This window comes from Tyto alba, unplaced genomic scaffold (genome assembly GCF_018691265.1).
Source record: "Tyto alba isolate M040663 unplaced genomic scaffold, T.alba_DEE_v4.0 Super-Scaffold_44, whole genome shotgun sequence".
NCBI classification, from domain to species: Eukaryota; Metazoa; Chordata; class Aves; order Strigiformes; family Tytonidae; genus Tyto; species Tyto alba.
Window position 1 is genome coordinate 5,578,342 of NW_024881320.1, and position 25,795 is coordinate 5,604,136.

Below are 25,795 nucleotides of genomic sequence, written 5' to 3' on the forward strand. Positions count from 1 at the left end.
AGCCAGATTCTTTGAATTTGAGTGCTATTTGTGTATTTAATTCCTTTGGTTTTCTTTGAAAATGCTAGCCTAAACAAATCATCTTAGGCATAGCTTCTAGTGAAAATTCTGGTACTGAAATATTGTACCTACAATGACAATAAATCAAATTTCAAATGAATAAGAATAGCTGTAGCAAAACCTATTCCATACAGACTTCTTTACCATATTTATGACCTTGTTTTCTGACTTCTACCTCTTATCCATGAAAATCTCTGCCAATGGATTCTATGTGCAACTTCCAAAACTTTCTTTAGAGAATATTATGCAAATAACATACACACTCCAGTTTGGATTTGATAAATAAGACACATCCTGCTTGTCAGTATTTTCAAATAAACTTATGTTCCATCTAATTTACATCATATTGAAATTTCCTTCACAATTCAAATACAAATGATGGTAGTTTATGAACAATGATAGGACTGGGTTTTGGTCCCTTAGTAAAAGTTGCCTTAAAAAGAAACAGCATTTGTCTTCACTGTATCTGCTTTCTCTTATATGATGAACTGTATATACACATTATCTATGAATTCAAGTGTAGGACATAAATGTTTGTTAGCTGCTGTGTTTTACTGTTGACTGCTGAATTTTTATATTTAAACTCATCTAACAAGTATTTGTAGTGTCTAACAATTTACAATCAAGCAGAAGAGACTAAAGCTGTTGCACATTTTTGAATGAGCTTTTTACTAAGAAATGCTTCTTTACATTCCTGTGAGAAAAAATTAGGTTAAAATTGCATCCATATGATATACTCTTTCTGCTTTTTCCACATTTGAATTAGCTGCTACTGATAATAAAATCATACAAACCATGACATTACAAAGCATGCTCCCAATAAAGTTCTCTGCCGTTCCTCATCAGAAATCTCTATGTTAAGGTAGCCTTTCTTCACTTAGCTTATCAAACTGGGAATAATGTCTTGCATGACCAATTAACTTTTTTGAATCATCCAAAATATGTTTCATTCATTTTATTTAGGATAATATCTAATTATAAACTTTGACACCTGTTTCAGTGACTGACCACGGATGGAGAGAACCTCACTAATTTTGCTTGATTAGCCATCCATAGAGGACTGGCTGCAACGGCCTGAAGGGTCAAAGCCCAATTTCTCAGGATAAAAGCAGCAGGTTGTAGAAGAAATCACCTTTTTAAGGCATTGCTTTGTCACAGAGCAGGGGGAGTGTGTTTCCTTACTTGGGTGATTTCTACATTCAGGAGGTCTTACACTAAAATACTTTAAATACTCAATGCTGCTTGCTAAACAGCACCTTGCTTGCTGCATGCTACAGCTGTAGCAAAGATTATTAACAGCATGTTTACTGTTGGGTGGCAAACATTTACATTTTTTTGCCACGAGAATGAGATGCCACCTGAAGTTATGGAGGTTATCTGGGTGAAAACATAAAATTAAATTAATAGTAATAAAAATATGGCCTGTGAATTAAGTTTAGAAGATGGAACTGAAGAAGTGTGTGAAAAAGGGAAAAAAAACCCAAGAGGGTGAGGAGGCAATGACAGGGCTGGTGTCATACAGGTGGGACAAGCTGTTTTCTTCATTTCCCTCTCTGGAGGGAAGCATACACGCACAATAAAGTCTCGTGTTTTGGTAAGGCTCATTTGGTTTTCTATGTGGAACGTAGGTTGCTTTAAAGCAGGACTTGAGAAAGTAGGAGTGCAGAAATGGGGCTGTGAGGTCAGTGATGCTCCCTCGTGTCTGGGAGGGATTTCCCCGCTCCCCAGGGCCAGCCGCCCCCTCCTTCCCCTGCCCCTCTCCTGGTTTACCAGCCCTCAGCCCCCAACCTGGCCACCTCGCGCCCCACAGCAGGACTCCCCCCTCCTCTCTCCTGCCACGTCGGCTTGGCAAAAATCCTTCCTCCCTTCGCACCCCGGGCGCTCTGAGCGGGCGTCTCACCTCGTCAGCCTCCCCTCACGGGGGCGGGGAGGGGGCCCTGGCACCGGGTCTCGCTCCCTCCCCTCAGCGTGTCCCGCCCGGCGCTGAGGGCGGCCGTAGGTAGGGCTCCCCCCTCTCCGCCGCGAGCGCCAACGGCCGTCGGCTCGAGCTCAGCGGTTCCCCCCCCTCCCTTCCCCCTCTGAGGGAAAACTCCGTGTGCGCGCCTCTGCTGCGGGCCCCGAGATAAAGGCAGGGGAAGCAGAGCCGGCCGGAACCGCAGCGGAGCCCCCTCCCCTCCCTCCGCCGGCTCCCCGCAACTCCCGGACCTTCCCCCACCTTTCGCTTCCAAAAAGTTTTGCCCGGGGAGCGCGGCGGCGCCGGGGCGCCCGCCAGCCTCAGCCCGCCATGGGCGCTGCCCCCCCGGCCCGCCCCCGCCGGCGCTAGGGCAGGGCGCGGAGGGAAGGAGAAGGAGGCGGCGGGCTGTGCGGGGCTGAGGGGACGGAGCGGAGCCGGCATGGGCGGGAGCCCGCCGCGGAGCTGAGCCGCGCTCCGGGGCGAGGTGTGCAGTGCGGAGCTCGGCGATGGCGCGCCCGCAGCCCAGGCAGAGCTAGCGGCGGCGGCGGAGCCCCCCCCCCCCTCCCCGCCACCGGGTGCCGCGCCCGGGACCTGTCCCTGTCTCCCCGGCATGGCGGGGGCTGCCCGCGGCGGCGGGCCCCGCTGCCCGGCTGTCAGCCTGCTGCTCGGAGCCCTGCTCTGCGGAGGTAAGCGGGGAGGCACTTGTCGCCGGGCGCTGGCGGGGCTGCGGCGGGGGCGGCTGGAGCGCTGCGGGGGCCGGCAGCGGACTCACCAGTTGATCGCGTACAGGCGGCGCTGGTCTGGTTTGCCGCTACTCCGGCAGCGACTCGAACTCCTTCCTAAGCAAGCGTCTTGTTTTACACTGTAGCGGTGTGTCAACTCCTTCCTCCTTCTTTGCCTTTTATTTTCCTTTAAATCTTGCCTTTGTCTCTCTCCTGTTTTAAAATTTCGCTCCCTCCCCGCCCCCATTTTTTCTCTCTTGTTTATTTGAACAGTAGGAAACCTTGCAGGCTTGCATTTGATTAAAATGAGAAACAGGCAAAGTTTTCTTTCTTTTTGCCTCAGCGATGATAATAATTAAAAATGCATCTTAATTATTGCGTTGCATTAAGGGGATCACTTCCGTGGGAGAGGGTGTCCCAGTCCCAGCTTGGAACGGAATATGGGAAGAACTGAAAACTGTAAGAGGCACCAGGAGTACAATGACAGTGTTTAGGAATAGCGTCCTTAAAATTATATTGGAGTTAAGTGGTGGTAACTCTAGAGACTGGATAGAAGCCTTGTTACCTGAACTGGACAAGATGCTTGTTATCATGATTAAAGGGAAAGCTGGTCTTAGCAGAGAGGTCATTTGAATGATCTGCTGTTTTTTCTCATCACTGAACTTATGTGATCACAGAGTCCCTTTGACAAAGGCACATCTCTAAAGTGATTCAGGGATGCAAATCGTGCATGATCCAAACAGGGATTTCTATGCATAGCAGTAGGTGACTGCCATGCCTCAACACTTCTTGTTTTCTTGCTCAGACCATGATAGTTGTGGGTATTTTATAAAAACATATCCTTCTCCACCTTTGGGGGTGGGTGATGGAACCTTATTAAGCTTTCTGCAATTCCTGCTGTTGTTGCCATCCCTAGAAATAAAAAGATACTTTTGCCTTTTATCCTGTTGGTATTAGTGGTGCCGTTTGACTGACATAAGAAGATTATGAACAGAAGACTTTTCACCGTTTAGTCTAGTCCTGTCCTGCCAACCTCTCTCCTGGGGTAGTTGTTTGTAGAGGCAGCTGTGAGATGTGCAGAAGTATCTCAAGAGTAAAGCAAGGGTGGGATTAGTAGTAATTCATAAAGGGACTTTTCCCACCCTGATCGGTAGGGAAAACAAAGCACTTGGCAGAAAATTGCATGGCCTCTTAATGCTGATCATTTTAATATAGTACATTAAAATTAATGGACAACCTAGTGACTTGACGTGCTCTGAAAGTACTGATGTGAAAATCTAAAATATGAGTTTCTGTTTTGATTTCTGCAGTCTGGAGGTGAGGATTATATTAGCTTCGTGCTCACCTTCAGAAACTGCACAAGATTAAGACTTGTAAAGAGGGTCTGGCATTTTTCTGGGGCAGCATGTCTCTTCTGCCATGCAGCTTTGACAGTCACAAATGCATCTTCTCCAATGAGTGTTTGCATTAAATTCAATATATTGAGTTAGATACCAGTATATGGGCTTTTCCTATCTGAAAATATTTTTATAAGAGAATTACATAGGTTATGCTGCTGCTTAAGGGTAGGAGAAAGTGCTACATTGAGAGGTTATAAACAACCCAACCTTGTTAAGCTGTTTCTCTCTGCTGGAACCTGGGTCAGCATTGACTCAGTCATGCTGTAAAAAAGTCAGTAGTGGTGCCACTGCTAGCAGCAGCTGCTGGGGGTTTCTGGGCTGTGCTCTTTGAGAATAAAAGAGAAAATATTACTTTCCTTCAGGGAAGAAAAGTAGAGCTTCTGAGCAGGGAATTTGCCTCTCAGCATTGCTGGGCACAGTATGATTTAGAAAAGAGCCAGTTAATTAAACTTATTAAATAAGGTGTTTGTATGGTTTCCTTGTGAGGCCTTAACAAGCATTTCATTTGCGTTCCCCTTGTGTATTTGCACTCTTTTTGTTGGCGTGTTAGGATAGCAATTGTACTTGAGAGCTAAAGTCCAACTAAATGAAAGTCACTTTATAGCTCACAAGTGAAAACGTTTGTAAATGTGCTGAGAAACTTACTATTATAGACAAGTTGTCATTTGCCATTTAAGGGGCTATATTTACTTCTCTGGACTCATTAGCATCTCCTATCAGGCCTGAATTTCTAAGAAAATTCTCCTGAAATGTTGCCTTAGGCTTTAGTGTGCCATTATGCTGTGGTTATTATCTGGCCAATAATGTTAATTCATTCAATCTCAAGAAAGAAGCTTGGCATTTAATTTAAGCCATGCCTCTAGTCAGACCAGGATGTATAAAAAGTCAGTGTTCAAAAGTGCTCTTGCATTTAGGTACAAGCATGTGATTTACATACCAATTACTGGATGCCTGTTCCCTAGGTGGAGAGTATGTATGTGAAATCATATTTACACAAGTAAATCCCAAGCGTATATATATTCCTTTCAGGAAATGACCTCTTTTCAGCAAAGTGCTAATGCATGTGCTTAAGCCTCTTTATAGCCAATAGGAGGTATTCATGAGCCTGAAGTAAGATTATTTTTTTTTTTAATTGTTTTCTTGAATCAGAGCATAAATACAAACACAAGTGTACAGATTTACTTTATTGTATAATGCATAGATTACTGGGAATCCTCAGTTTCATATTAGCTCTGAACTAGAACAAGAACCACAGAAGTGCTTCTGGAAGAACAGAATCCAGTAAGTCCTAAAAAAGAGTTGAAGGATGCACAGCCGGAGGATTGATTCATTTGCACAAGAAGTACATGGGTGCAAGAAAGTTTTGAACATGAGCAGATGTTAAGGGTGCATGGAGTTACTAGAACTTTAGGTACTTAAATAGTATTTGAACACAAATGCAAACACAGTTGTGCATCCATAGGTTGGCATAGCACCTGCTTTGGTTCTGCTCTTTTTTTATATCACAATCATGCAATGTGTCCTTGTTTTAGTTACATTGAAATAGAAACTGATTGAGGATCTTTATTTTGAGTGTTGTTTCATTCTGATTTTAAGTTGTTGAAGCAGTGAGGTTTTCTATATCTTATTTTGAAAGTTCAGTAGCATGGCATACCCCAGTATTACGGGAAACTTCCTAAATTTTCTTGGTTTTAATTTCATCACCTTAGTGCTAGCTAATAACACAGCAGGGACTTGCATTATGTTAAATTATAACTGCATGGAGTTTTATAAGTGGCTAATCTCTCATTTGGATATAAGACTTTCAAAATGGAGATAGTGCTATTAATATTCTAATTTCCTTAGTTTTCGTATTTGGTAGTAGATCTTAAAGTTTATTAGACACTGTACTTACCTAGTAAAATTCCCAGCAGTTGTATTATAAATGTCTGTTCAAGCATGCTTCTAAATGCATGACTGTGTGATATAAAATGTCATACCTGTAATTGCTTTTTTAATGCATAAATATGTGTCTGGCTCTTGAATTGAGGAACTAAGTATTTGTGTGAAATGCAGTAATAAACAGCACACCATTATGTTTTCTTAAATGGCTAAATGTTAGTAAGTATTGACAAACTATGTTCATTTTGATGAAAGGATGGGGATTTTATTGTGAATTGGGCTATAGTTCTGTGGGATTTTTTTTAAACTCTACTGACAAAGCAGCAGTTCAGCACCGCTGGAAAGGTGGTTTGTAAGGAATAGCTAGAGACTGTGAATGACAGCAGATTTGTTAGAAGTGTTGGTATAGAAACTTTCCTAGGTAGAGTCTTCAAGGTAATGCGCCTCTGCAGTAAATCTCTCTGAGCTGCTGTTCATAACTGTGGTTAGGGTCATGCCTATTTCAGGCAGTAAGTCAAAAGACCAATAAGTAGCTGAAAGCTTGAAATCTTTGGAGTATGATCGCACCATTGAAGAGGTGTCAGAGATTTGTTGCACTGAATCCCAATTTTCTTCAAGGCTTTGGTAAACCCTTTGATTTACGCATATGCTGCATGCAAGTTTGTGCTGCCACACTGAGATTTTGGCAGTAGTTTGCATCTGGCAGGCTCCACTAGATGTGTCCTAACTATTTTAAGAGGCAAAATGCATATTATGATAAAAGATGTGAAAGTAAAATGACAACAAGTTGAGACAACTTAAGTGTATAAAGACGGTAACTGAAAATCATCTAATAGGGATGTTAAAAAGCTAAACTGGGGATGCAAGAGAAAGCAAACACACATTGTGGGTGACTTAAAATAATACTTGTCCATCAGTTTGAAGGAGACGTTTACTGCATACTAGGTAGATTTGATAACAAAGAGGAAAGTGGATTTAGTGAAGATGTGTATCAGGAGTCAGACCTTGCATATACTGTCAGGAATACCACTGTCTTGCTGTTTTCATCAGTCATTTCCTTCTTTCTCTCCCTGCCTCTCATCCACTGTGATTGTCATTTCATTGGTGAAAGACTTGATCCTGGTTTGGCCATTTTGTCCAATGGGACCTTTTAGTTTGTTTAGTATCTAAACACTACAGTAATGCAAATACAGGTAATATTTTGTGATGCTATAAGGTGTTAACTTAAGGTGTTTGACTGTAATCTGAGTGCTCTGTACTTCATAGTGATAAGCAGTAACTTTCTGGCCAGAGAACTTGCTTTTGTCTAGTTCAAACCCTTGTCCTGACTTGCTTTCACAGGCCTGAGTCCTTTATATTTTATTCAGTCTTCCTTACAGACTCAGTACCCTAGCAAAACAGTTTCACAGTGTTCAGCTCTTCAAGCAGTTGTACTGTTTTGTGTTCTGTGGACTGGCTCAGGCTCTAGTGACAGATGTGACCCCTTTGAAACAGGGACGGACAAATGGCGCATTGAAAGTTCATAGCTTCTGCAGTCTCCTCACTTAGAGGTATCTGGTAAAAGCCTGCGGATGTCTCTAGCTTTGGAAATAATTTCAGTCCAGTAGTGCCTGTGTCTGTTTTAGTTAGCAAATGAAAATACTCTCTCTTTATCTATTTGTTCACATTTTTTTTGGGTCAATACACAGCCTCAGGTCACCATTTTTCGATTCAACTATATCTAGTGAAGCGACCCAGTGAGTCTACTCTTCTATTTTCTTTGCTATTCTAAAGCATATTAATCTGTTGAGCTTGAATTCCATAAACAAAGTGTCATCTCCATCACTAAAATTACAGGCATCTTTACAGCACTGGTCAATTAGGTGAACTTTTCTTTAGGGAAGTACATTTTGACTAAGTGGTTCTTTGCCACAACACATAAGAAATGTGCTAATGTCTTAGTATTGCATCACTGACATCTTGGGTCAGTAACTTTGTTCTTGGAGACAACCTTTTCTGGCACTTCTTTTGCTTGAATAACACAGATCATACTAATCTTAGTTCCACTGTCATTATCAAAAGCGTTCTTTTACAGCTGTGCAGTTTTAGCAGCTTAACAGGTGTAAACAGCTAGAAAAGTCTCCATAAGTGGACACTTCTTTTATTATATACTGCAGTAAGAATTTAATCTGATTTTGCTATCTGCTAGTGTTACAAGTGTCATGTGTGAGATCAAACACCTTTTTTGTTAATTGCTTCTTCTCACAATAACATTTTCCATTTTCATCTATAGTTGTTACAAATTTTCTATAATTCTGTAGAAGGGCAGAGTGAAAATTTTAATATTTTCATCATAGATACATTAATGTTTGTTGCTATTAGAATTTCTGTGTTAGGTTCTTTTAGTTGTTTGTTCCTCTTTAAGATCAGGAAACACAAACCTACTGCAAAGGGAGACTGTAAGTGAATTGCCCTTTTCAATACTATGAAGCAAAGACTAAGCCCCAAAGCAATGACTAGGAATTCAACATTTCTATGAAAACTTTGAAGTTAAATAAGAATGCAAACAGTGTGGAATCTTGCTTAATTATGAAAAAAGGCTTTGAAAAAAGTTTATGCTTTTGGATGGAAAAAAAGGCTTAGTGGTCTTCTGAGCACATCTAAAAGTCAGTTTCTCTGTGCATGAAGAGGAAATCTTAAATAAATAAAAGGTAAGTTGATATCCCAGGGTACTAATGCAGCAGAGGGGTGGTTCTGCTAAATTCTGCTCATGAACTGCAACATGCAGTCACAGGAGTTGTATTACTTATGTAGTTGCTGTATTTTTCTGCTTGATAATATTTTTCAACCGAGCAGTTCTTAATTTGAAAATATTTTTGAAACTGATATAATTTCTGTAACAATTTAAAGTTGTTCTTTCATCTAAAATTTACCTAGAAAAATTAATCTTTTTTGTGATGTTAACTATTTCACATAAAATTGTAATTGTGACTTCTAGTAAATATATTCAAACAGAAATTGATAACAGCATAGATACTTTATAGAGCACATCATTAATATTTGTCTATAATATTGTTTTGTTATTACAAAAATGAATCATCTTTGTAACCGATATGAAAAAAATTGTCATTCCAAATGACTTTTGAAAAGCATTTCAACTTTATATAACAATTTTTTTTTTTCTCATTGAGAATGAAAGTAAGCTTCAAAATGCTAGTTTCTGTCTTTGTGAAATTCCATTTTCCAACCAGTCATATTGCCTGAGGGTGCAGTTCCTTACCAGCTTGAGCCAATGTAAATTGATGCTGCCAGGTTTCTGCCCTCTCCCAAACTGAGCAACCCTCTTTTTGTGCCAACTCTGGCATGCTTCTAATTCCTCTGGAAGCTGCCGCATGGAGATAAAGCACATAAAATACTTTTTTTTTTTTTTTCTTTTTATAAAGAGTATGTTTGTATCACCTTGAGATCAACTTACTGCTTGTATAAGCAAAAAGGAGGATGGGCCCAGTGGGGGAGGGACAGCTTAAATGAGTATGGTGCTGCAGCCTAGCACTTGCAGTGGTATGGCTTTAATTTGCTCATGGGACACTATAGTAAAAAAAAAGATTGTTATGGGAGTTGCTTACATTAAATATACAATGCAGGATATTAAACACTGAGAGGTTAGAGAACATGAGAGGCACTTGGTAAAGCTTTGATTTCTGTATTGGGTGTGGCTTTTATTTTTCCTGATTCTGTATCATTTTGAACAAATAAAAGTGAGACTTACACTACTGTATCACCATTTCCTCATGAAGATAGAGTTTTTGATGCTTAAGATAAAACTATTTTCCTGAACTCAAAGCAAACCGAATAAACACCACCACCACCCACCCCCCCCTACACCCCACAACCCCCTCACCCCTCTCACCCCCCCAAAAAAAAGCCCAAACCTTTCTTGCACTGCTATTACAAACAGGACTGGTAGCACTGCTTCTTATTAGAATTGTCATTAAAGGAGTTTGGTTTTAGTTTCTTATAAATTCCACAACCAGTAACTGTTTCAGCTAAAATATTCTACGCCAAGCATCTGCCTCGGTTTCAATACATCTTTTTATTTTCCAAAATGTCAGCCAGGAGTTCAGTGGTTTACAAGAACAGAGCTAGTAGAGGGCTGGAGGTGGGGCGGGGGGGAAACTGTGGATTTTCCTTTGTTTAAAAATAGTTGTTAGAGTATGTTTGGTTTGGGGTTTTTTCCAGAACCTGGGATGCAGAATGCATTCCTGTAGTAGTGATGTGTTATATATGGAGGAGAAAGAGCTGGACGGGTGGGGTACAGGCCTACTGTAATGTCTCCTGCTCCAATGCCTGTTGTAACCAGGTAGAACCTTCCTGTTGCCATCAGTGGGTATGGAGTCAGGCCCAACTGTTTTCTGATTTAATTAATGATTGTAATTCTTGTTGTGTGCAGCTGAATTGTTCTGTCAATCATTGTACAGTGCCATTAGACTTGTGTTGAGACAGTGAAACCGAACCAACCAGTACCCTGTATTTACCGGGCTGTTATGGCACGTTTGCTTCATATTCTCACCTCCGGCGTTTGCTTTCTGGGAGGTGTGTATGTTCTGGTGGAGAAAGTAGTTACGCCTTATGCATCTTTATTCTTTTAAACCTGATTCATTTTTGCACGACTTGATGTGATGTTTTTATTTTTAATTTCATATCTCTGTAGAAAGAGCCAGAATGTTTATTTCTGCTCTGTAGACTCAAATGACCTATCACTCTGCTGGCATGAAATATAGAGTAGCAAATACAATAAATAACTACCATGGAGAAGGTAATATACTATTGACTTCTCAGTACCTGTTAATTTTCTCCAGTCGGAACATCAGGGAAGAGGCAGATTGAATTTAGCTGCCCCTCAGTGAGGGTGGATGCATGCTTGTGAATAGTATTAGCCTGAAAACTCATGAGGGTTTCAGTTTTGCAACAAATTTGTATAGAAACTTGTAGAGAAACAATTTGTATTACACTTTTGTCATCCTTCTTAGTAACTTTAGGTTGTCATTCCTCACATTTCTGCATTTTTAATGACAAGTTAAATTTAAGATTTCTTTCTTGTCTGCTTTGCTCTTCAGGTGGATATTATGAAACTTGATGATATGTTTCACAGCTCCAGGTGCGCAGTATTGAAATGTTTAGATGGAAAAGATGCTTCCTTGTGTGTGTTTCTGTAATTTGGAACTTGGACTTGAGTCATATAGGGCACAACTAGAAAAGGCTCTGCATTTTCTATAAACAGCATCTGTGCTATAAAATGCTTGGTCAGTGAATTTCTATGTGACATACTTTGGCACTGATAGCCAAAGGGAATTGCACGTGTCTAATGTAAGTATAAAGCCTGTGCCTCCTGGAAAACCTGATGTGACATTACATGAGTTTGTGATTATTCTTGACTGGGTCTCTTGTGTCTATCCTGGTATGTCTCTATTGTATATCTTTGAATCTTAGTCTTCTAGATGACAAAGCTTACTATTAAAAAATAATTTGTGTTTTATTTGGCAGGGTGACTAATTGTTATAACTTCCATCTTTTATAAGTGTTCAAAAAGACAGTCTTTTATGAGAGATGCTATTGAGCTCATACTCTTTTAAGTGCCTTTGTGCTTCTGTTGTTCATAATCAACTCACTGACAATTTCAGAAGGAAATCTATTAAAAAAATTCAGAAATAGGGAACTCTCTTCCCATGTATTTATGTTTAGCATGCCCTTTTGTCATTCCATCTTGGTGAGAAAAGGGATTTTTTAATGGGAAGAGCAAGAAATTTTAAATGGTTTCCCTGTTTTCTTTAATTCTCTTTCCAGCTGTATGTGCAAATGTGAATGCCTAGGTAACCTCTCAGATTTAATTTGTTATCTGTACAATGGGAATGACTATAGCACTTGATTTCCTTTTTGTTATCATACTATGGGTAGAAAAATATTTTCTTCTTTGGAGTAAAATTGCAAGTTGCTTTTACAATATTATCTACAACTCTTCAGATAGTAACATGAATTATTAATGTTTAATTTTTACCCAGGGAGAAAAAAAAAGCAAAACTCCCATACAAGATCAGTATCTCATGATGATACTCAGCAATTCACTGGAGGTGCTCATTAGTCATATTTTCATATTGATTCCATAAGCTAATGTGGTGTGCTTTGGAATGTCAGCAAACTAGTAAAAGGAATTTTTCCAATTGTGTGTGACATAATGGAATTAGTATATTCTCTTTTTTCCTTTGGAGTGTCACAAGCAGTCTGGAGATGAAAGGGGAGTACTGACTGTTCTTGAAAGACAAATGCTGGTCTGGAAACACCTATAGTGCAATGTCCATCTGGAAAGTCTTACTTTATTAGATTATGCAGTTACTCAAAGAACCATAAATTCATGGTGTTGCCTTGGCTATTTCACGGATTAAAGTTGGATATCACTATATTTCAGGCTCAAAGCTTCACAAGTCTTCAAAGCTTCAGGCTTCTATTGAACTTTGGTCTTGGTTTTGAAAATTCATTTAGAATTAAATTAGCTGTAGTGATGAAACTGTGGCACTTTAATAAGAATCATCAGATGACATTTAAACACGATCATGTAGTGCAGTAATGTCAGAACTGGTGTGAGGTAAAAGTCATGCCTTTAGGCAATATTGTTCAGGAAAGTCAAAAAATGCAAATAGTTTATTTGAAGAGTACTTATATTGATTTATTTTTGGTTTATTTGGGGAGAGGAAAAGGACCTACTTTTTTTTCAGTAGCATAGATGTGTAAAGTTGGAGTTGGATCTACAGTTCTGAGTGCCTATAAAATTTTGGATCCTGATGTAGATCCTGAAATGGATCTCTCAACTTTGTATAATAAATCAAAATAGCAGTGGTCCAAACCCACTTAAACTTTAGGATTGCTTTGACCTTTTTTTTGTACGTTGTGGCTCTTGCACATACTCTCTTCACTTACCATTTAATAAGAGGTTGTCAAATTGAAGCCTTGGGTCACCAGTGCTTATTAGTTTCTCTTGACTTTTTGTAGTTCATTATTTTATGTCTGTGGACTTTTCTGAATTTGAAGATTAGATGCTAGTGTTAGAATCTGTACATGAATAACTGCCAATGGCACTGGAATAACCTGTTAGCTGATCATGTTCTAGCTCTTTTGTAATGAAGCAAATTCTGCTTTGTGGGCACTCTGTCATGCCCCACATATTGCAGGTGAAATCCTGATTCCACTTATGTCAATAAGAGTCTTGCCATTCATCAGGATTTCAGCCCACATATCTATTGCTCTTTGTATATATATAACAATTCATGGTTGCATGGTAAAGTGTCTTCAGTCTACATCATTTTACCATGCAATTTCTCTTCCTACAAAGGGAAACAGATTTGATGAAGATGACATCCATAGTGCTATTCATAGGCAAAGAATAGTTTTGTATGAATTCTTCTTTTATAGCATTTACATATTTAATTGTTGGAACAGGGGAGCTAGTTCAGGATGCCAGATGTAATTTGGCACTGCTAGATCCTGTCAGAGTTGAAGTGATTTTGGAAATCTCTCTCTTTTTAAGTAGTCTACGTTTATAAGTGATAGGTGCAGATCACATAGTTCAATTTCAGCATCCTTCATGGCAAGATGTTTAAAGCAATTCATGTGAGTCCATGTGTTCAAATAATTTAAAGTGCATTTAATCCAAATTATTTGGCTGTTACAAGTGGAGGCATTTTCAATATATTTATCCTTGCTTACTTATTTCTTTAGGAGTGAAAACTAACATAATAATATGTAACCAGAGTTTTTAGTTATTCTGCCTTGTGTCTTGCAGTAGTCCTGTACAGTATCTGGAGGCAGAAAAAGAAGCCTAGATGTTTTGGTGGAAGTTCTGTCCAAAGTTTTATCGGCATAGCAGTTCATTTCATCTATGGCTTTATCAAATAAATAGTTCGTGTAGTGCTTTCTGTCTTCATCTAATGCTGAGTACTCCTGAATGTTACTATTCTTTTCACCTGATATAGCTGAGTGATATGAAGGGGTAGGGGGTAGAAAGCAAGAACAGTGTTTTCATTAGTAGATGATAGAGTTTGAATGTATTAGTTCTTGCTGTTGGTTGGGTCTTAAAATTCACTTAATTTTGGAGTGTCAATATCATTGCTCCAGTTGATGTTACTGGTGATCTAATTAGTGGTCTCTGGTGTTCAGGAGGGTGATTCACCTGACCAAATATAGATGTATGCTTTAAAATGAGGTGATTTGTTCTCTGAGTTTCAGCTGCAAGTGTTGTCTGTATCTTTGACAATGGTGGGAACAGCAACTTATCTATACACAGATGTTGATATTATAGCATTGTAAGTATAGGTGAGATTAATTCAACCCACATAGACTTATTTTTCAAAGAGTACATGGACCTTTAGCTTCTGTTAAGTGCTCAGCATTTTTTGGAAATTCATCCCATTTGCACAGATTCAAACTCTAACCTATATACTTGTTAAGATCCTAAATTACTCTGTGTTCCTATGATCACAGAAGAGTAAGAAGTGCTTCCAGAGAGCGATTTAGATTGAGGTGGTGTTCTGCCTCCAAAATGGCCTTCGTTCTTCCATCATCAGTCGTGGACAAGTAAGGTCCATGTTTAGATGCCTCATTTATGTAGAATGAAGCTGGGCATATGTGACTGAAGTTAGACACACACAACAGAAAATCCCCCAAACTTGAAAAATAATGAAACACACCAGTTAGTATTTCTGTGCATTAAATTATAAAGGACGTAGCTGGAAAACTCCCTTTTCTGTTACTTGTGCTTTGTTTTGTGGATTTGGTTATCCAAAGCTGTTATTCTAATACATGTCATCCAACCTTCCACCATCTTAGAAAGTGAGTTGTGGGTTGCCAACCTATGATTTTGTTAATTTCTAATCATCTTTGGAGAAATATGTGTTTATATTGAAATTTAAATTCTATACTAACATGCCACAAAAGTAAATAGCACTCTACAGAAGCACGGGGTGAATATGACACCCACTACCACCCCCCCACCCCTCCCTGTACCTTGTAATTTTGAATCTGTCTCGCCACATTTTAGATTTTAGCTGCTCTTAACTGAAAATGAAATCAAACAGTTTGAGCTTTTGGGAGACTCTTTTGAAGAAACAGAAAATTCAAACCACATGGTATACTTACAATGTGAAGACTTAGTGAAGAAATCCTTCTTCATTGGGAAAATGAACTCCGGTGGGTTTACTAAGCAACATTTCAAAGCAGTTTGAGATGAAAGGTCTGTGGTCTAATTCATTGCATATGTGATATTTCCTAATGGATTGGTGTTATACTGAAAAAGAAGTGAGGGAAGTACAGTAAAATTGAGGGGTTTTTTGGTCTGAATTGGTGGTTTAAAAAAAGAGTTTAACCACAATTTTCTGTCTAAAAAGTGTCAGATACCTATATCAGAAAATCACATCTAGATGAACTGTTCAATACTTTTCTCTATAATACCCTTTTAAAATGGGGCTTACTCAAGCTGTAACAGTTTTAGCTGGAGTTTTCCATGCTGCATATTTTGTGACTGATTTGGAAAAGTTTCTGTGAAGTGGTTCAGTTGTTTCTGAGAACAAAGCCAGCTAGAAATCCTGAGTTCTAGCCAGCTAGAATAATTTCCATGAGCAGCACTAGTTGGGTTAAATACTGTGATTTTCACTGTTAGAGGCAAAGATAGATGGTGTTTTCCTTAATCTCTCTTTCTGAAGTGATGATGATGTATGAATGCTAGCATTCATTTTTACTAAGTAAGATTCGTGACTGCAGATAACTCCTGCAAACATGTCCCTGCATTAAAAAAAGGCACATAGAAAAGGGGATAAAAATATTTTTGAACTCGTATAGCTTTTGGTTTAATTCCATGAAAAATCTATTCAAAGTTGCCAGACTTCAGACTAAAGCCAATTTTCAGACTTAATTCTTAATGCGGAATTGAGAGGGTGGCAGCATCATTATTCTGAGAATCTTGTCTTTGTGGAGCACGCTGCATCTCAGATACCAGAGCTGCAGAGGGGTTTTCTTGGGTATGTTCCTCTTTAACTGCCATAAGCCATCATGGGCCCAGTTTCCAGGGCAAAAGCTGCAGAGCCACACAGGCTCTCGCATGCTCTCAGAACACCTCCTTCCTCTGTTCTGTTTCACACAGAAAAGGAGGAAGCAATCTTGGGGCACAACAAGGGTTAAGGAACAGGTGGTTATCTACGGGACTGCTGTCTCATTTTGTACACAGGATGGATAGCTTCCTGGGAAAAAATCCCAGTTTTTGTACTGAAGGAGGTTATTGTCTGTGGACTTCTGCTTCATTTGTTATGGAAGCTGGAAGGTGTGTAGATGTAACAGGCTCAGCATGGGTTTAACTTCTTAATCTGTACAGAGAGGAACTTTGGCATTTTTGATATAAAAGCTTCTGTGGCTGTTGCTTTTTTTCATATTCAGTGTTGGTGGCAGCATCCTATAACATATTTTTAATAGCCCTTCAAAGACCACAAGATTGTCCTCGTGAGACAAATGCAAACTACAAAAGAAAGATAAGCAGAGGATATCTAGTTCTAAGCATCTTATGTTACCTCTCAAACTTCCCCTGGCATTCAGGACTCCATTTTCTGAATCTCTCCTTTATCTTTACTTGCTGTAGCCAGACATGCTGGATAAGTTTGCAGGTTAATTTGTATCTCATGGAAGGAGCAAAGACTGTAGAAAGATAAAACATAGTTTAGTAATACTCTGGGGAATTATATTCTGTTCTTGTTCCTGCCAGAGTTATCAATATGCTTGGGGAAAAACAAAAACAAAACAACAAAAAACGAAACCAAACCAAACAAACAAACAAAAAAAAGAAACAAAAGGCAGATTTTTGTTAGGCTTTCATTTTTTTTTTTTATAGCTGTCCCTAACGTAAGCAAGAGATTTGCTCAGAACTTACACTAATACTGTGTTCTTCAGAAAACCAGGACACAGGTTTTCTAAATTAGGCATCTGTATTAACAGATGCTTCTGAGAGTGTAGTTACTAATTTTGCTGTGCTGCAGTTCACCCTTTTAAAATTATAGAAAATTCTGTTCCAGAAAGTATTGTGTAAGTAAATGTATTAATATTTCTGAAGTTTTCTGTATAGTACCATGATAAGCTGCATTAATAAGTTTATCAGAATTTTAATAATTCAATGCAACACTTAGATACTGTGTCTTGAATTAATGCATAGGGTTACACATAACGATAAATGGTAAGCAGCTGTCCATTCTGTCTGCCTTAGGCAGAAGTTCTCTGGAAGAAATAATATGTCATTAAAGGCTGTATCTTAATGCATATGTATGTGGGGATGAATTAACTTTAAGTCTGGATTTCCTTATTACTTTTTTAGTGCTTTTCTTGGCAAACTTAACATTCTTTTTTGTGAAGGAACCTTCTGGCTCATTGTAGGCTATTCCTGCTGCTTTTAATATCCTTTGAGATTGATTCATGAAGTGCCAACATCTTGAGCTGTGGAAAAAGAATAAGAATCTTAAAGAAAGACCCTGGATACATGGGAATAGATTTGAACGCAGACTCTTTCTGTGCCACTTTGATCTGAAAGAGACATCTTGTGATTCAAAGAAACTTTACTGTTAATTAAGGCCATTAATTCAATCAGTTCCATTTTGATTAAAAGCTGATAGCATTAGCAAAGTGTATAAAGACAGCATCTGGATCAGGTTTATTGGAATGATATTTTGGAAACTAAGAGATTTCCTAGATAACTTTTGAACATGTCTGTATGTGATAACTACTTAGAGAAAAAATTCTCTGTGGGTAGATTAGCTCAAGAACATTTTTATATTAGTCACATTCAAGTGATTAATGTCCTGGTGTAGGATAGGTCAATGTGTGTTTCCATTTCACTAGTGACAGTTCATCACAGGAGAATGAAGTTGTGAGGAAACAAAAGAAAATGGAAGTGATGAGTTCAGTGGAAGGGTGTTAAAATACCTGTCACACCTGGAGGGGGTGGTGGCAGATACACAATACAACCAGCTTGGAGCAGTGCATGTTTTGAAAACTTACCACAGACGTCATGGGAAGAAGAACCTGTGACTTTTTGGCTTCTTTTCATTAGGTCTTTGAATAGAAGGCAGGAAAAAAAGAAAATCAAAGTGGTGTTTCCCTATAAACTAGTCAAGTGACCATGTTTAAGACTTTCTGTATGTGCTTTGAGTCGTTTCAGAAGTATCTCTGATTTAGGAACACTTTTATAAGATGTCTCTCGGTAGCTTTCTGGTGAGATAGAGCAGCAGAAAACTTTATTTGTCTCTTACTTGTGTGACTTTACTCATCTGCAAGAAAAATGATAATGGCTTCTCATGTGTAGCCTATGAGAAGCTGGGATTGAATGGAATTGGACCCTGTGGCAACACAGATGTCAAAGCTGCAGCTCAAGGCTTGATCTTGCCAAGGTCAGTGATCATAGTATTGGACTTGCAGTGAATACAGTGCAGTGGCTGGGACTTAGTAACTTTCAGTTCAATTAATGCTGCTGTTCTGTAATAATTATTAGTTATCTTTGAGCAGATCAGCTAGTGGATTATTTTCAGCCCATTGTAGTTACTAACTGAGATATGTTATTAAGGAGCTGCCTTATTTTAGAAGAGGAAGACAAAGTTCTATGCCTGAAAGACAACACTGGGTAGTGATTGAGGCCATCTGAGATCTGACTCTTGACTTTTTCTGGAAGCATCCTTGTTTCATCCTTGAATATAGGAAGTGCTGAAGGAGAACCTAAGTTAAATGCATAGATTTAATGAAATTAATCTTTGCTGCCATTTATAATTTCCCATTTTATTGCTTTCCACTGTGTCACACTGCATGCAGAAGAAATACTTTTTTTCCCCACCAGATTTCAGGTGCTATAGAATCCCCTAAAAGTTCTCTGCAGCTGTCAGGGAATGAGGATTCAACACATTGCAGAAAAGGCTGAGTATGTTCAAGGTCAAGAATGGTACTGACCTGTGTGATTGATAAGAATACTACAGGAACCACTCCCAGCTTTTAATCTGATGCATTTTTTAGGTCTGCATTGTAAACTTTTTGCTAGGCTCCTACAAAGAAAGCAGTCAGAATTCTTTTAAGATCTTTGTATATATTCCTGCTAATTAAGCTATTAAGGGTGGAGTTGGGAGATGTATTTACAGATTTTTTTGAATGTAGTGTTAATATTTTGAGAATGGCTTTGTCTGTTGTATGAAGAAGTTCCTTATGGTCAGTTAACAAAATAAAACTTTGCTCTTTGACCTTCAAAGAGATAATTTCCTTCAGGGGGTAGCAGAAATAGAGTAATAAGACACACCATTAATTAATTCAGTTTTTTTTTTTTTCTAAAAGACAGGGAAAGCGTTTAGAGAGAAAGAAAAGCAGATCTCTTCTTTTAAAGTCTCAGAGAAGTCTATTCAATGACTTTAGAGTTCCTGGATACTTTCTAGAGTGCCTGCCAGTGCCTTACATGATTATATTTTCATGTATTTACTTACATATCAACAGCAAACAAGTGTTCTGGGATTCCTTAGCTGATAAATCAGGCTTTTATCCTCATGTCCTTCTTGCAAGAGGGCTTACTTGAAAGAAGAAGAAATATTTTGTATGCTCTTTTGTTTTCACTGTGTGAACATGGACCAGTTATTTGTAGTTTTCATGGCTTCTTTCTGGAAACTGATTTGCTTTCCTCAGGAAATTTACCTTATTCTCTCTCTTTTTTTTTTTTTTTTTTTCTTTTTTTTTTTTTTTTTTTTTTTTTTCCTTAAATGTAATCTATTAAAATAAAATAAAGAAATGATGCTGTTCAAATAGTTGTAACTGAGAACAGAAATCTTTGGTTTAGCACAGCAGTATAGTCTGTGTTTCAGAAGCACAAACTTTACTTTAATAATCAGAAGTGACCTGGAGGGTTTCTCATAAGTTTAGTGAGTGGTGTGATAGCACAGAGATTGGATGCATCATGGTAGATTACAAAACCTAGACTGCAATCTAGAATTTTAATGCAGACAGTGAACCCAGAAGCTCTGCTTCATTTAAGTCTGGAAGATGATCTGCAAAGCACATGGGACTTTGTCTGGTGTGTACATGGAACAGCTCAGTATATCACCAAAACAACATCAGGCAGCTTAATTTGCTGCTATTCCTATTCAGACAGGCTGCCCACATCCAGATTATAAGTAGTTACATCTGCAAACATGCTGTGCTTCTTACCATTCCCTAGACCTGTTCTCAAGAGCTGTGTAGATACAGCCAGTGAGCTCTCTGTTAATTATAAAGGTAAGTCCACTAATTCCATGCCATGGGTACCAGGTGCAGATTTGGGTTCTGGCCAGATTGTCCTTGGCAGGACAGTGTTTATTGGCACCTTGTTTTACACTTAGCTTGTTTTTTAAATGTGGCCATTATGTTGGCCAAGTTCCCATAGTAAATTATTTTTATGTACCTAATTCATTCTCAATGAAACAGACCAATCCATTAAGGATTCTGCACTAAAAACTGTAGCTCATTATGTGTTCTTGTGGTGTATGACATCAGTAGAATGCCACAAGTTAATTACATTCTTAATTACAGCTTTGTATTGAATTAGGGACCTATTATACATAGAATAATTGAAAACCTGCTGAGATCACGTCTGGTAACATCTAATTGTATCCTATGACTTTTTTCCCCCCTAAACTTTCAATAAAAACTGGCATTTCATTTAGCATGGTTTTAATTAATTGACATGAGAAATATAATTAGAGCTGAGGCAGTGGACCAACTATCTTAAAACAATCACTCAGAAAAGAATCATATTTTGGGGAACAATTAACAGTTTCCAGAGCAGGAGCTGGATATCTGGAAAAACCTTAAGTGGGCATAAATGAAGAAAAGACTTACTGCTCTTCGGAGAGAAGAAAGATTTGAATGTTGGGAGACATTCACAGTGCTCTTTCAACCTGAGGAAATTTGATATGCTTACAGCTTCAGGCATCAGAAACCTAAGAATAGCACAGGAAGAGAACTGAGATCTAATGATTTTCCTGTGTATTGAAGATAGGGCATGGCTGTATTGTACCAGGAGTAGAAGAGGTTATGAGTGGCCTGAAGGACTGAAAAGTTTTTTCTCAGCTTTTCTTGACTCCAGAGACATTACCTGCTACCTGCCAAGAGCAGAAGAATTTCACCTCAGCATCACTGAGAGCAGGTTGTGGGTTGGACTTCCTGAACTTTCTGCCCTTGCTTTCCAATTCCTGTCTGCATATGGGTGTGGCAGAATTTTTTTGGAAGCTGCTTTGCTGTCCACCATCCAAAAAGCACTACTGAAGGTAACAGGAAAAATTTTTACTTCCTTTTTTCTTTCTTTCTGAACGTGTTGGCCCCCTCTTGCCCTTAATATCAAGGCTGAATGTTTAGCTAAATTAGGCAGGACCTAGTAGTGAGAATGGTGATCAGTTAGTGAATCAACACGTTGGGGCAACTTTTCTCCTTTTGTTTGACAAAAGTCTTGTCTGTGATCTTAGAACTCACTGGAATTTAAAGTTATCTTAGAAAGAAATGCTACTGAACAGTATTTTCAGTGACAGAATTTCTGAGGCTGACATCTAATCAGAAGATTTGGGTCCGTCCCTCTTTTCTACTTCCTTTTATAGAAGCCTTGAAAGTTGTTTGGTTTTGTGTGTTTTGTTTTGTTTTTTTTTTTTTTTTTTTTTTATGGAAATTATTTTTTTATATTTCTGTTGCTATTTTTCCATAGAGACAAAGCCTTTCATTTAAATCAACCTGCAACAAAGCTTTAATTCCAGGGTGAAGAATAATATCCATTTGCTGTTTGCAGAAAGATTTGTTTCAGGACATACAGTTGTTACATTTCCATTGTATAGCCAGAGTTAAAAGATCTGACGCTTACCTGTTTGAGATTTCTAAAATTAATGTGCACATATTTAGACCTGCCTATGCTTAAATATTCATATGCTTTGTTTATAAATGGAGAGCACATGCAAGGATAAAACTGCTGTGTGAGAGCAGGTTTAAGAGATCTCACTGTGCTTGGACACAAGCAGAAAAACACTGGGTACATCAACTGAAAACTGGCTGGCAGCCATAACACATAGAATGGGGGGAATGTTTGCCTAAAAGACTAGATTGTGTCAGGCATGACTAAGCAGGAATTTTAGCTAAAATGCGTTAACAAATTGAATGCTTAGAGGAAAATGAGAACGTTCATGGTCTTATCTTTATTCACGTGAGACTGGATTTGATTTTTAATATAAAAATCAATGCGGGGGGGGGGGGGGGGAAGGAAGGAAATTCTACAGTGTTTCCTGATTTTTAGGAATGCTGCTATAGGTGACTGCTGAACATTTTGCGATGGCTCTGTTTACTTTCCTTCTGGAATATGTGTGCCTTTTAACAGCCTTGTAGCTAATGGAGCACTGGGCTGGCAGTCAGGTAGTAAAATACTTTAATTACCCGCATGCACTAGACAGACCCAGTGAGAGAAAGGGTGGGACTGGGTAAAAGCACTTCAAGCTTACTTTCTGACCGTCGAAAGAATGATAAACCATAAATCCTGACTATTATTATCCTTCCTTTCTCCATGAATGTCATTCCTGATGGAAGGAGGTGTTGGGGTGTATCTTCTTTGCAGGTCCTGCTCTTCTCTGAATCTCTAAGGGTATGGGAATGGCCACTGCGAAGTGATAGCTTCATGGAATATGTTATCCAGCTGGTCAGATGGTGTAGAGCGGAAGAGATTTCCTCCCCTTGGTATAGGACCATTATTTGTTTATGACAGACTAAGATGGTATTCTTCTTAACCTCTTTTTGTCCCTTCAAACTCTTTTTATTTCTTCTGAAGTGTGTGTGGTTTTCTAGGGGGTTGGTGTTTTGTATTTTTTTTTTTTCCTGTATTGACACCAAAAGTACTTTCTCCCTGGTAGAGGTGTTTAGCAGTTAAATTGTGCTCATGTTGAATAAATGAGATCCCCTGTTGCTATAAGGTTTCTGAAAAGCTGTCTCTTGATTAATAAACAAGTAAAAAACTTTGCTGAAATACATGACCCTGACTGCTTGATCTCTTATTCTCTTTTTCTTTTATGGACTGCTATCCTTATTGGATGTGTATGCAAATTGATGAATAAACTGTCATATTCATGTTTCTGTCATCTAGCTAGGCTTAGCATGTAAAACTGTTGCTCTGGCAAGGTTCTGGGAATTTTTGGGATGTGGAAAATGGGGATGTTGGAGGTTCACAGACTAGTTAAATGGTAATTCTTCTACTATTTTATTTCCCACATTCCTGGAAATACAGGGGAAAGAGGATTTAACAATGAAGCAGATACGTTGTGGTTGGGTGTGGGGGGAACCGAAAGCTGTTGGAGCTAGAAACCATTAACTGTCACTGAGCTAGTGCACTCAGCCTAGCCTAGAGTGAACAATTTCTGTTGTATCACTGGATGGAGCTGAGATAGAGCTGACCAACTTGTTTCTGTCCTAGGAATAACATTGGAGTAGTGTTGCAGGAGCCAGTTGATGGGAAACAATGTTAGAAACTTTATGCAAAGCCTACATGTGGGACTTAGATTTCCAGAAAATGCTCATCTTGTTTTCTGAAGTCAGGAAATACGTTGTAGGAATGTTGGTTATGTACAAAACATATATGACAGACCCAGGAAATTAATCACTGAGATTAAATTAACATCCATACTGCTTGCACAGAATTGATGTTGTGGTAAGCTTTTGGGGACAAAAAAAAAGGGACCAAAGCAAAAATTAGTGAATTTAGTAAACTTCATTTTTCTCAATGTGATTTTTGGAGGATTCCTGTCTGCTGAAGGCTGTAGGAGTGGGCACATTGAATTAACTGATGGTAATGGGCAGCCGTCTTTCCCCTCATCTCCCTCCAGTTTTGCTCAAGCCTTCCATTTTTCAGTGATAATGCTAAATGAAGTACGAGTTTGGACAGCAGCCAGGTGTCAGCACATGGCAGAAGGCTTCAGTTCTGCTTTTAGAAACTAGATAAGTGGTGTGCTAATATAGGCTAATATAAGCACAACCTCCCTTCTCAGTTGGACAGTTTGAGAGAGAAGATGATCATGACACTGCCATGTTGTAACGTTTTGTGTTAGAGCTTGTTAAAGCTCTAATTATTACAGCTGTCTTCGTAACATGCTGTCTCAGTATTATAACATCTATTTGATTATATGCAATGACAGAGAAACTGGATAACGTTAATTCCCTGTGAAGCTTTTTGTCTCTTGATTATGTACATTTTTTTCCCTGGCTGTGTTCATACTCTCACACTGCTCAGGATTCATAGCTGCTGTTGTCCTTTTCCAACCCCCCTCCCAATTTCAACATTGAAAGCTGTGTTTCTGAGTAATCATTAAGTTATGCTTTTAGCTGCTTCTTCTCCGTGATACCCTAATTTCTTCAGATGCATTGTAGCCACAAAGTGTGCTGTAGCTTGTGCCCAAGCTGATTATGCTGTAGTATATGCATTCTGATGATCAGTGAAGACATCTGGTTTCAGTGAAGAAATTCAAACCAGAATGCCTCTGAATGCACAAATGGACTGAAATTAGCATTAACTGCAGTAGTACTTTTTAGCCTTCTTTCTTGTTCTGCAGAGATTTTAACCCCTTCCACTTTTCAACAAATCTGTGCTTGAATTTGTGTAATCCTCTGTAGTATGATGGAAAGGCTGCTTTGTTTTATGGCTTACACATTTTAGGTTTTTTTAGATGTGGGATTACTATAAATTGTTTTAGAGAGATCAGTGAAAAGACAGTGACTGTCATTCCCTTTGTGAGACTCCTCCTGTTATAGAACATGGGGATTTCTCCATTGTGTTATGCCAATTACAGATGAGCTAGTCATTAGATGCGTTTTTGGAATTGAGAAATTTTGAAATCTGAGTATGGGTTTGCACAGGGCAGTACTGTTTTGAATGGATTGAAAAACTGCATCTCAAAGGTTTTGACTGTTGCAGTGCTGGATGAGTGCATATAAAAGCATGCTGCATTTCTTACTGAGTGAGCTGATACAATTCAGGACAAAGCTGTGACAGTACACTCGGAAACAGTCTTGATGAGTCCTTTGCCAGGCTGCTGTTTGCCAGCTGAATTTAGTACTCTTGCTCCTCTGATCAGTGAATAGATTTTCCTCAGATCCTCTTTTATTTTTTGGTTTCCTCTCCAGTTGTGTTTTGTTTGGTGTTTTTTTTTTTTTGTTTTTGTTTTTTTTTTTTGTTTTTGTTTTTTTTTTTTTCCTGTGGAGGATGAAATCTATCACAGGGGCTTAGATTTATTAACTGCTGCCTGAGTCACTCTGCATGATGTCAGGGCAGAAGAGGAACTGATTGTATCCTTAGAACCAGCTTAACTGAAAGGCTTTGGATAATTCCATAGATTTTTAAGATGTTGGGTCGGCTTAAATGATTAGTGTGAAAGCTTCAGAGAAGACTAAATATTTAAGTCTTTATTCTGCCCTTGTACCCATGCGTATCTCTGGATTTTCACATTTGAATGAGAAAGTATATTCTGAGTCTTTCACTCTCTTCCCTTTTCTCCTCTCCCCCATTCAGATTGCACAGAGTTTGTATTCTCTCTTCCAGCAGTTGGGCAGCACCTAGGGAGTACTGCCATGAGTACATGAGGGTGGGGGAAGGCAGTGTTCAAGGGGGAGGAGTGGATCCAAGTGCCGTGCGGCACATCATTCCCTGTTCATCACTAGTGTTATAGATAACCCTGAAGTAACAGATCCCTTCACCT

The 25,795-nt window shown here is 38.9% G+C and overlaps 1 protein-coding gene across 1 annotated transcript in view; it reads left to right on the top strand.

Moving 5' to 3' along the window:
- The first annotated feature begins 2,149 nt into the window (after nucleotides 1–2,149).
- TMEM132C (transmembrane protein 132C) overlaps nucleotides 2,150–25,795 on the top strand; it is a 219,171-nt gene continuing 195,525 nt past the window's right edge. The window contains exon 1 of the mRNA XM_033008409.2: nucleotides 2,150–2,700. Within this exon, the coding sequence (XP_032864300.2) occupies nucleotides 2,625–2,700 (76 nt within the window). The 5' untranslated portion in view covers nucleotides 2,150–2,624. The remainder of the gene's footprint in view (nucleotides 2,701–25,795) is intronic.